General features: G+C 36.1%; 1 protein-coding gene across 1 annotated transcript; it reads left to right on the top strand.

Annotated features, from left to right (window-relative positions):
- The first annotated feature begins 381 nt into the window (after positions 1 to 381).
- rpl37a (ribosomal protein L37a) lies at positions 382 to 11,397 on the top strand. The gene is made up of 4 exons (XM_039756330.1): positions 382 to 459; positions 1,449 to 1,577; positions 2,267 to 2,349; positions 11,214 to 11,397. The coding sequence occupies exons 1-4, from the start codon at positions 457 to 459 to the stop codon at positions 11,275 to 11,277; spliced, it is 279 nt and encodes a 92-aa protein (XP_039612264.1). The 5' UTR covers positions 382 to 456; the 3' UTR covers positions 11,278 to 11,397.
- The last annotated feature ends 1,001 nt before the right edge of the window (positions 11,398 to 12,398 follow it).

Genomic DNA, 12,398 nt, shown 5'->3' with positions numbered 1-12,398 from the left:
ATGGGTAGGCCTATGTCAAGGCATTTCAGCTTAATTTAATTTAAATATGTCTGGTACTGATTCTCTACTTATATTTTTCTTTATTCTGTATATAAAAAAGTAAAAATGTCTATGTTATATATTTTGAAATGTGCAAAGCATTTCATAAAAGTGATCAGTTTATTAAAAAAATAAAAAAACAAAAATAAAGGTATCTGAAAACGTAGTATTAGAAAACACTCTGAAACCTTGAGATATTGTAGAAATGGTACATCATTCACTTGTCATTACAAAGCTTTTTCAAAGAAAAAATTAGAAAGCCACACGCCTGTAGCCGTATGATGTACTAATACGAAGCCTTTCTCTTAAAAGAAAGAACGGAAGTCCTCCTATATCCCAGAGTGCGCCAGTCTTGCGTATCTAAATCGCGCTTGCGCACAAACGAAAGCCCTCTTTTTGGACCCTGCCGCTTCCAAGATGGTGAGTTATTGAAAATGTACAAGTGGTGTTAAACCACAATCTGTTTCCATCCACATAAATAATGTCCAGTTGGCTGGTTAAACTTTTCATCTGAGTAATTGTTACAATATCCTACCCATATATATGTATTTATGCACGTTTTATTTCTTAGAAGTAGTCGTTATTTATGTAAAATGTTGACATTCCTTTGCAATGGCGGCACGGGTGGATAAGTACCCTGTGTAGGGTGTGTAGATTTCATTTGTCAGTATAACATAACTGCTTTTTGCAGGTGTGCCATTATGAGTAGTTAATTTTTTAAACGTAATCGTTTTTTGGTCGACTACTAGAAACCTCCATTTATAGTCCTAACATTATTAAAGGCCCATGTTTTGGCTTTTCATTTGCTTCTGAGTCATCGGCATCACTGTATTAAAGACTTTAAGCATATAGTTTTGTGAGCGGCCTATTGCAAAAAATTGGGTTGTGATATTTTGTGTTTGATTAATATCCGTTTTAATTTTGACAGATCTAAGATAAATACGGTAAACTGCTGTTTCGCTTCAACTCATTAAGGGCTTCCAGCTCACCCTGTACACCCGCGTTGGAATTTGTTAATGCAGTTAAGTGATTATTAAATTATAATCGCTAAATGCAATTTGTATGCAAAATCTGATGAAAGGAAAAAGAAATGATATATGATGGAAACTGCTGCTCATCATATTTGTGAGGGCTGGCTTCTATCACCGGTCCAGTCAGGCAGCGTGGAGTTCTTGTGTTGTCCCATATATTACGGACATTATTAACCTGTCACGCCGATTCCAAATTAATGATAAAAGTGACCGCTGGTATGTGTTTTAAGTGTGCCCTTCAATTAATGCTAGGCTTGGATTCGGGAGAACAGTATGCGAATTTAAGTGTCCCTTGTACTTTTAAGAGACATTTAAATAGTAAGAATGTGTAACATGAGTTGGTACAATAAGCTGAAATCCTTTTCTCCCTTTTGACAGGCAAAGCGCACTAAGAAGGTAGGCATAGTTGGGAAATACGGAACCCGCTATGGTGCATCCCTCAGGAAGATGGTTAAGAAGATTGAAATTAGCCAACATGCTAAATATACTTGCTCCTTCTGTGGCAAGGTGAGAAACAACAATTTTTGACAAATGCTTTATTTTCATGTACAATAATGTTAATCCAATAGTTATATATCCAAAGTATCAGTTCCACAAAGTTGAATTTTAAAGCAATTTTTTTACAGCCAGTTTAATTTTGACAGTGTTTTGGGTTAAACTGTAAACAATAGAACAACATCTTTTCCTTGTTTTATTTGCGTTTCTATTGATTAGCAGATCTTGCATCAAAAATTATTTTTAATGACTATTCAGAAGAGGTTTTTCATTTTGGTTGTATCACTTTGTGACACAGTGCATTATCACCAAACCTGTATTGCTGAAAGTACAAGATAGTGGAATGATTATATTATTATTATTATTTTTTTTTGATTGGTTCTGGATGTTGGAGAAACACCCACATTTTTCCATGGTCTAAAAGATGTACCATAAATCTTACCTGTGGATCTAGCGAAAAATGGAAAGGCCAGCAATGTACTTTATTTCGTACATATTACAATGAAAGTTAAAGTGCATTTTTGGTGTGTGCTATGTTGCTGCGTGACAGTTTTGGCCATTTCCAACTGTTTTGGTCATTGTAGTCAATTGCACTTATTTTTAAGATTCTGTTCTAAAATAAGTTGAATTTTTAAATTAATCTTGGTGTGTTTATGTACAAATAATAAATTATGAAAATTTACATTTAATGCATTTGCTAGACAAAGATGAAGAGAAAGGCTGTTGGAATTTGGAACTGTGGGTCCTGCATGAAGACTGTTGCTGGTGGAGCTTGGACATACAAGTAAGTAATTTGCTTGTATAATATGTAATAAACATAATATTTGTTACCTGTCTTCTCCCGGGATATCTCGTAGAATAATGGTGCCGTCAGTTAATCAAGTGTTTCAGAAGTCCTTTGTGCCTAAGTAATTTTGTGCTGTTCTATTACTAGAGACCATGTTCTCTTTAGTCTTTTCATTAACTCACTTTTTATTTTTGTTCTTGAGGATTTTATTTTATTTTTTTTTTTTAAAGCATATTTTAGTGCAAGACCACTACAGTGTTTGCTGACATGCTACATATCCAGTTGAAATATTTTAATTTATATATTCTGTATGATATGTGCATAGTTTATTTCCTTATCCCAGGAAAAAAAATGTTTAATTATGCTGGGTATGATTCTGCAAGGTGCAATACTGCAGATGACCTCTTCACTTTATCAAAGAGTGATTAAACCTCAGCTCAGATTGTCGGCATTGAACCTGCCTTTTAAACAGCCTGCATTATCTTAATGTAATAAAAAGGGAAATATGTACTTGACTTTTATTAATGGCTACAGTTGTGCCACCAATAATTAATTCATTTTCTAACCGGCTTACCCAGTTAATGGTCGTGGGGAGCAGGTGCCTGAATGGGGTGCCTAATTCTCACACAGGAACAGTTACTCATGGGACCAATTTAGAGTCATCGAACACAAGACAGTGCCAGCTATGCTTATACCAAGCAAAAAATAAGGCATGTTCACACCAGTCAACTGTCATTTTCCATTGCTAGTCTTGGAACAGTTGCAAAATGAGCTGCCCTGTAAGTCATACATTTATTCCAAAATTAAATTTTATTTTGTTTGTAGTTTAAAACTTTCACATTGAGAGGCCTTTATTTGGCTCAACTTACAATGCTTTGACAGAGGCGTCAAAACTTTAATGATTTGAATGTACAGCAGTTTCAGAATAAGGTTGTTATAGTTGCTAATCCTGGCAAATTGATAAGCACATACAAGTAAACTTTTTTTTTTTATTTTTTTTAAGCCAAAGTAATGTTTGTTAGCGTAACGGCTAAAGTGTTGCAGTTACAAGTAATTACTGCAGTTATGACCCACAATAACAGTCTGTTCCTTTATGAGAAGCACTTGAAAGTAAAACAGTAAAGGCTGTTTTACAGAGGTTCTGAGATAATCAATTGGCTAATTTAATTACACAAAGGTAGCCTGAAGTTTCAAACAAAGGTGGGATTCCGTTAATTACATAATTGCACTGGTACATTAAATATTAGAATACCTTCTGCAAATATTATTAACCATCTAATGCTTTTATCTACTGATGCAAACAAGTCTCATAACAGCAGACATTACAGCAGTGACCAAATGAACTGCTCTAAATGTTTATTTCAAAATAATAAAATGTATTGAGTAATTGTTTAAAACCTTCCAGATGGATTCATTAAAACCTGGTGGTGCATAGGGGAATAAATATTTACTGATCATTAAAATAATTGGTTGACTTTTACTGGCCTGTGCCAGCATCCTTATTAATATTGTTCATGCCTTGGTGTTGGCTTATACACTCACCTAAAGGATTATTAGGAACACCTGTTCAATTTCTCATTAATGCAATTATCTAATCAACCAATCGCATGGCAGTTGCTTCAATGCATTTAGGGGTGTGGTCCTGGTCAACACAATCTCCTGAACTCCAAACTGAATGTCAGAATGGGAAAGAAAGGTGATTTAAGCAATTTTGAACGTGGCATGGTTGTTGGTGCCAGACAGGCCGGTCTGAGTATTTCACAATCTACTCGGTTACTGGGATTTTCACGCATAACCATTTCTAGGGTTTACAAAGAATGGTGTGAAAAGGGAAAAACATCCAGTATGCGGCAGTCCTGTGGGCGAAAAAGGCCTTGTTGATGCTAGAGGTCAGAGGAGAATGGGCCAACTGATTCAAGCTGATAGAAGAGCAACTTTGACTGAAATAACCACTCGTTACAACCGAGGTATGCAGCAAAGCATTTGTGAAGCCACAACAAGCACAACCTTGAGGCAGATGGGCTACAACAGCAGAAGACCCCACCAGGTACCACTCATCTCCACTACAAATAGGAAAAAGAGGCTACAATTTGCACAACCTCACCAAAATTGGACAGTTGAAGACTGGAAAAATGTTGCCTGGTCCGATGAGTCTCGATTTCTGTTGAGACATTGAAATGGTAGAGTCAGAATTTGGTGTAAACAGAATGAGAACATGGATCCATCATGCCTTGTTACCACTGTGCAGGCTGGTGGTGGTGGTGTAATGGTGTGGGGGATGTTTTCTTGGCACACTTTAGGCCCCTTAGTGCCAATTGGGAATCGTTTAAATGCCACGGGCTACCTGAGCATTGTTTCTGACCATGTCCATCCCTTCATGACCACCATGTACCCATCCTCTGATGGCTACTTCCAGCAGGATAATGTACCATGTTACAAAGCTCGAATCATTTCAAATTTGTTTCTTGAACATGACAATGAGTTCACTGTACTAAAATGGCCCCCACAATCACCAGATCTCAACCCAATAGAGCATCTTTGGGATGTGGTGGAACGGGAGCTTCGTGCCCTGAATGTGCATCCCACAAATCTCCATCAACTGCAAGATGCTATCCTATCAATATGGGCCAACATTTCTAAAGAATGCTTTCAGCACCTTGTTGAATCAATGCCACATAGAATTAAGGCAGTTCTGAAGGCGATAGGGGGTCAAACACCGTATTAGTATGGTGTTCCTAATAATCCTTTAGGTGAGTGTATGTTATAGACATAAACGTATGTGGTGAAGGAAGGCTCAATGAGAAAATGTTAATGTGAAATTCTGCTTTGAGTAAGACAATCGTAAAGCTTGAGTACTGAGACATCAGTACTTGTAAATAAATGCTGAAATATCAGTGAATACTCACAGAAATGTCGGATGAAAGAGGGAGAATTATCCCTACCTAGAAACCCATTATCTTCATGCTGTCCTGAGAAACAAAGTGAAGGGTAATATGAGAGTATGCTGATCTTGTACTGATGACAAAAAGAGAGGTGGAATTTAAGGTGAGTGCGTTTAGTGAAATACACAGCTACCTTGAAAACAAAAGGCCTCTGTGTTAAAGCAGGAAAGACTGTGGTGATATTTGCTGATGAGGGGGCATAGAAAAGGTGGGTGTATTACTGTGTCATGTGCATTAGAAATACTGGGAGAAACTCAATCCTTTGCACACGTTGTCAGAAGGAGATGAATAAAACATAGAAGGCCAAAATATTTATCAAAAATAATGAAAAACTATTTCCTCTGTAAATTTTCCATTGACATTTTTAAAGGGTTCTCATGCGTTAATGACTTGACTTCTTTTAAATGGCTTGCGCAATTTTAGCCTTGTCTATCTCTGGGATCACATACAGTGCTATATTACTTCTTCCTGTAATGTGTTGTTTTTCCTCCTTCCCTGTGACATCGCCAGTGTAATACACGCAAAAGCAGTGTATGGTTTCCAAAGGTGCCTGGGGGGTTGTAGAGGAAAAGGAAATACACTCTTGTGTTTGGTCATATACTTGGCAAGCATCCTTAATTTATATTACCTGATGTTACATAGGTAAAATTGGCAAACTGGGAAATATAAAATAGGTTATACATAGCTATTTATGTGGAATGTATAGCATGCTTTGGTGTCATTAACTGAAAAAATATAACATCACAAAAAATGATTAAGAGAGCCTGTGGAAAAAATATTGCTTTTAACCATCCTTAAACTATATGTTTTTGCCACTCTGAATTCCCAGTTAGATTTCTTCGGACTCATTTGAAGTTTTTCAAATGTGTTATACATTCCTTTTTCATTTTCTTTAATTTTTTTATGTTTAAGTGTGAGATTTCTCTTTTTACAAAAATAAAACAATTTCCCTCAAGTTTAAATAGAAAGAAAAGTGGAGTAAGGTGTTAATGAATTTAAGTCAAAACATTTTCAAACACTTGTTTCATTTTGTCATTTTAATAAAGGTGTACAGCTGCTGAACAACTCCAAACATCATTTGCTACAGCCATTTTCATTTCCATTCCATAATTTTCAGCTGGAACAATTAATCATTCTAATACTCACCTGACTCATTGATTATCCGAATGTTATTTTGTTGCAAACCTAAAAAGTGGTGTGAGGGATAATCAGCAGTTGGGAAGTGTGACCTGTGTTTGTAGAAAGCTTATGAGGGTGGGTAGAATGCCAATATAGAAAGTGTACGTTATAGCTATCCACTATAAAGAAATTATGGAATATCTGCTACTCTGGTGATATGTTGAGAGCAGGTAGAGATGAGGCACAGTGGTGATATTGAGAGCGAGTGGTGCATGGAACTAACATGGTGCTGTCCCATTTTTGCCTCTTAAAGGGGCATTGAAGGGTGGGTGAGAATGCTGTGTGAGGAGTAGTGAGAGGTGTTACTTATGACAGAAGGTAGCTTGTGCCTGCCAAACAAAGCTGCAAAGAGCAGAGGTGACATGAGAATAATCAGGTGAATATCTATCAAGTGAGAGGAAGACTTATGGATTTATTTGTTGTATCTTCAGGAGAAAAGGGCTAGGGTGGTTTAGGCAACTGTTGCAAAAGGGAGAGAACGATAGGGTGAAGAGTTGCAGTGACACTGTTAGGTGATATGTATAGAATGGTCTCAACCTGAAGGATACCCAGGATCTTGGACACTAGAAGAAAACATTTTTGTGTGGCATCTGGCTAGCCTGAATAAATCCAGGAAACGGTTGCTAAACTAGTGATGATAAAGAATGGGAACTATTAATGGTGGAAGAATAAATTATTCAAGTGAAGTTTGAAATAGCCGGCAATATTTCCTTTTACTAGTATGTAAATGTATCTGGTTTAAATACAGTGCATCAGAAAAGCCCCTTTAACATTTTCAGACTCATTTCATTGACTTTTTTTTTCCCCTTCTGCATTCAGAAAAGTACATTAGTGTGATTTTTACATGTACAGGACATTTAGAAATGTCTTTTTTTTGGTATAGTTTGAAATGCTTAACTCTTGTTGTTTTGCACTATTTTTTGTGTACTTTGCTCCCTTAGTTGTATCATAATAAGAATTAACAAAAGTAGAGCAGGCATCTGGGCAAACCGTGCTAGAATGATGAAAGACTGTAGCTACTTTAGTGTCAAACCCACTAATTAGTAAATAAAGGACAAAGCCAGAATGAAAATCAGCATTGTTAAAAAATTATACCCATATAACTACTTGGTACATTTTAGATAAACAAAGTGGGAAATGACAGCTCACTTGGTTAAACTAGGAGTCCAAATAAAAACAAAAGTCACTTACACTACTACTGCAGGTTTTTGTTCTATCTCCAGGGCTGAGGTTGGAAATCTCTGAACTATAGCAATCACTTCATCATAATGTACTGTAGTGGTCATGTTAGGGCTGGTTTATACTTCACGCTCAGAACGCATTCATTCATGCATCACGGCTGCCACACATTTCCCAGCATTCATTTGATACTTCCTCTGAGCACGTCCTCAGAAATTAACGTGTGCACGAGTTGCAGTACCAGCAAACTTGGGCACAGTGTGATCAAATTGGAACATGACGCCAGAGTCTCTGTTTAGTATCTACAGAATCGATGTGCGTGCTTTGTTTGCTGAATGGTTCGATGTGGTGAAGCAAAATTCTGATATACAAATGCATTTGTGGTGCTTTTATATTCAAGCGTTGCACATTTGCCTACATAATGACATGATACTTTTTAAAAGTCTTGGATACCATCTTCTGTGCCATTTGAGACACAGAGAAAAAAATAAAGGACACAGTGAAAGGGTCTATTTTGTGATTTAAAGTGGATGTTTCGGCTCACATATCCACTTTAATCTTGTAGTTTGCTTTATCATTAAAGTAGACTGTTGTAAACGTCATCTTAAAACCGACCCAGTTGTTAATCGCTACTTCTGGGGCTTCCAGAACTGACCACAGCAATTGCCACACAGAACACATTAAATTGATGATATTCCAGCTCTCTGCCCTTTTAGAATCCTTAGATTTATACTTGATACTACTTTCATGATGAAATGCATTAAAGTATGTATTTTACATTTTACAGAAGTTAACTTCATTTAAAAAATGAATACTGATAATAATTACACATTTTGTGGCGGCACAGTGGCAAAGCAGTAGTGCTGCTGCTTCACAGGGTGTCACGTCCCTTGTGTTCCTTGCCTGGAGTTTGCATGCTTTCCTGGTGGGTTTCCCCATTGTGCACCAATTCCCTTCCAAAGACATGAAGGTTTGGGGATTTGGTGACACTAAAAAGATGCTACTGTATGTGAGTGCTTGTGCTCACCTTGCCATGAGCTCATGCCCCATTACCCCATCCAGGGATTGTTTCTGTATTGTGTCCGATACTTGCTTGAATGGGCGCATCTCTGGATTGAAAATATCCTTTTCAGAGATATTGTGGCAAGGTGTCCTAGGTAATTAATGGATGTTCAAACAATTTAAAACACAGTGAAGCCAAACGTTTTCTCACTGATGATATCTTGCACTGCCAGTCTTCCAGATTACAACGCTTGCTTAGCAGTAGTATCCACTGGAGCATGCGTTGCGTGAAGTATAACCCAGCTTTAATACTTCATCCACAGGCCACTTAATCTCCAAGTCATTATTTAAGACTTAATGTAATGGTAATTCTGAATATTCTTTGTTGTTGTCAGTTTTATTCCAGATGTGAGTATGTGAAGTGGCTTGGCTGGACGACATAGGACAGATGTTGTCCACCTGCCTTTTAACTTCCAGCTATAGGTTTTGAATGCCCTGCCGCCAAAATGCAGCCAAGCCAAATCCATTTCAGTGGCCAATTCTGGATGATTCAGCTGGCACAGTTGCTAACACTTGATGACCTACGTTAGAACACCAACCAACCAAAACTGCCTTATAGAAATTCTGAAAGGAGAGCCTTTTAAAATGTTTGATGCTTGCATTTCTTGATTAAAAAATGTTAATTTGATACTGTTTTGCCTTTATGTAGGTTTAATTTGTTTGTCCCCACACATGTATGAGCTGTGTAATTCCAGTGTTAATACTGTTTAAAGAAATGCATAAGCTTGGTAGCCCAGATGTGTGAAATTACATGCTAATAAAGCAACACTACATATAAACAAACAGTAACATGGAAGCAAAAAATATTTGCTTGCCTTTTTCATTTTCAAAGTTTAATTGCTAATGCAAACATGTTTGTTTATAAGCAGTGACAACTAAAGTGAGTTCCTTTAGCAGCCTGCATTATTTTCTCAATAGTGCTTACCACCTTTGGCATATGAGTGTTCTTGCCAAGGAGAAACTAGGAGTGGGTAAAACTTAGAAATTAACTATGAATTCAGGTGTTACCATTGTTCATGAATGCAGTGTTTTCTAAATTGGTTGTACGTTGTTAGTAGTCTTTGCTAATTGAAACATGCATTATAGTTGCCCAGTGTTGCATTGCAACTATAATGAAAAATTTATTAAATTAGTTTAGTAGTTCACAGTGCATGATGTTTGTAAAGCATTGAATTCCTATCTTAAACTGTTTACAGAGGATCACTTATTTGTTCAGATATTATGAAGTTGAGATGTGTGTCCAAATATGGAGCAATACTTTAAGACAAGAATGGAAGTGTTTTTCTTCAATATTTTACCTTTTAATTTGTAGGAAAATAAAAATGGGGCAGGTGAAAGTGGTGCCATAACAATATTCTTTACAATTAACCCATATATATATATAAATATATATAAAAAATAACTTTTTCATTTTACAACCTTTATTTATTTAAGACAGAAGTAGTGTACCAGAGGCTAATTCCTTAGCATATTGTTGGAAATTTAGTGGGAATAAAATGTGAATGAGAAGAAATACTATTGATTTATTTATATTTAAGATCCTACTGATGACTTTTGACTGGCACAAGTGCTGCAAAATTACTACCGTAATAATTTTTAAAATTGCTTTGTTCTACAGGAACATGTTTTCATGCATTATATGCAGCACATAGAATGCATTTTTATTACATTTTTTGATTGAATTGAATTTTTTTTTTTTTCTTCAAACAAGTCTGACTTTTATACAAAGAAAATAATGTATATAATCAAATCAGAGTGCCTTTACAACACACAAAGCCAGAATAAAGTGAATAACCGGGTTAAGGCAGAATCCTGGTTTCTTAAAAATCCCTGTTTACATGCTCGAACACCACATATGGGGTTCTGCTTTACCAGAACGTTCTGATTTTGCAAAAATGCACCCAAAAAAAGATTAAGCATCATCAATCACCAGTGTGAATCCAAAAATGAACATGGAGTCTGTGTCTCCCAAGATTTTGCTACTGAACGTAGCATTGTATATTTATCTCATCAACATAAATTTAGTAATTTCTGTAACTCATAATACTGAGACAGAATTTCAACTAAGAGAAAGAATAATGTGGTCGCCTAAGAATTTGCCTCATGAAATTGATCTTACACTTATGCTTGTGGCTGCTGAAAGCCTGTGCAAAGCGAACACATGCACAGAATAACAGATTGTAACAAACATGTGCAGACAACAAAATCCTTAACTGAAACTCAGTTGAGGGTTTACATGGCTGCATAACCAAGTTACTTGCAAAGAAATGTGTGTGCGTTAACCTGGTTTTTGTGAGACTAAGAACCCGGGTTCTCCAACCCAGTTGTCATTTTTGAAACCAGGTTTCTGTGAATTACTAGGTTATTAAAGCACGTGTAAACACACTTGGATGTATCTAACTTGCTCAAAGTAACATTTATTAAAAAACAAAAAAGCTTTTTAATTTTGTCCTATTCACATGCAACGAAAATAATTAAGATTTTTCTTTGTATTTTCAGTACCACATCTGCAGTTACAGTAAAGTCTGCCATCAGAAGACTTAAGGAGCTGAAAGACCAATAGATGACCCCAGTGTGGATGATCAACCCATTTTTTTGTACAGTTCAATAGTGAAACCTGTGACTATGTACTCTTGGGAAGAAACATCAAATTTCTTTATAATAAAGAAATGTTCAGTTGTCATTTGTTTGTGTTTTTTGTTTCCAAGATATCTCTTGTACATAATTTTTTTTTTTTTGTTTGGAGGGGCAGTAAATTGGTTGTAAATATTTGCAATTCAATCTTCAAGCTTTGTTTAGTTGGCATGTAGAATTCTATTAATCTTGCACCATTCCCTTTCAATAGATTAAATCTCACTTCTATATGTGTATTTCTCATTTTGAATGAGTAACCCCAGCCACTTAATTTTGTTTTTGTTTAAAATACCGACTGCTAAAAACAGTATATTTAATAGTTAAAAAACAGTCACGCCATGTCTGCATGGAAATATTAAATTACACCTGTAAACTTTCCTTTCACATATATTTAACTTAGGCAATTTACTTTAACTAGTGTCAGTTTAACAATTCGAAAGTCTGATAAGAACTGTGTGCATTTGCCAGAAAAATGTTTTCAGCAATAAATAGTTGGTAAATTCAGTTAGAAAACTACTTTAAGTAAACGGCATCAATTTACAAATTTCAGATCACTGCATGCATTTACCAATATAAAAGACAAAATGGTTTGCCCAGAATAGAAACACCCAAGTTTCTTCTTGGTAGTCCATAGGCTAGATTTTTTTGGTGGTCTAATCAACTTGTGAATTTTAAAAGGTGGCATTTAGGTAGCATTGCATAAAAAGAAAAGCACGTTTCTGCTTCATATTTGTTTGCATGTTTTGAAACGTGCACACACGAATGCAATTAATTTAGAAAAGTGTGTTCCATGAAAACGTGCACATTTCATTTTTTGATAAATGAGGTGTACAGGAAATTGTTCCTTTGTTATTGTAGCAGCCATTTGTAAAAGTAATACTAAAATCCACACGTACATTAACTAAAAAGGGCATTTTTGCGTGTTTAGATTATTATTGGTGATGCGAATGCTGCGGTCACCTCTGCTGCACAAATGTAAGGCACCCTGCGTTATTTCCAGAACTGTTTGGTTGGATTTCACATGTACCAATTGTGCAGGATATTAGTGAC

This window comes from Polypterus senegalus, chromosome 6, assembly GCF_016835505.1.
Source record: "Polypterus senegalus isolate Bchr_013 chromosome 6, ASM1683550v1, whole genome shotgun sequence".
Lineage (NCBI taxonomy): Eukaryota > Metazoa > Chordata > Cladistia > Polypteriformes > Polypteridae > Polypterus > Polypterus senegalus.
The sequence above is the reverse complement of the archived record's forward strand: the minus strand, read 5'-3'. Positions and strand labels throughout refer to the sequence as shown.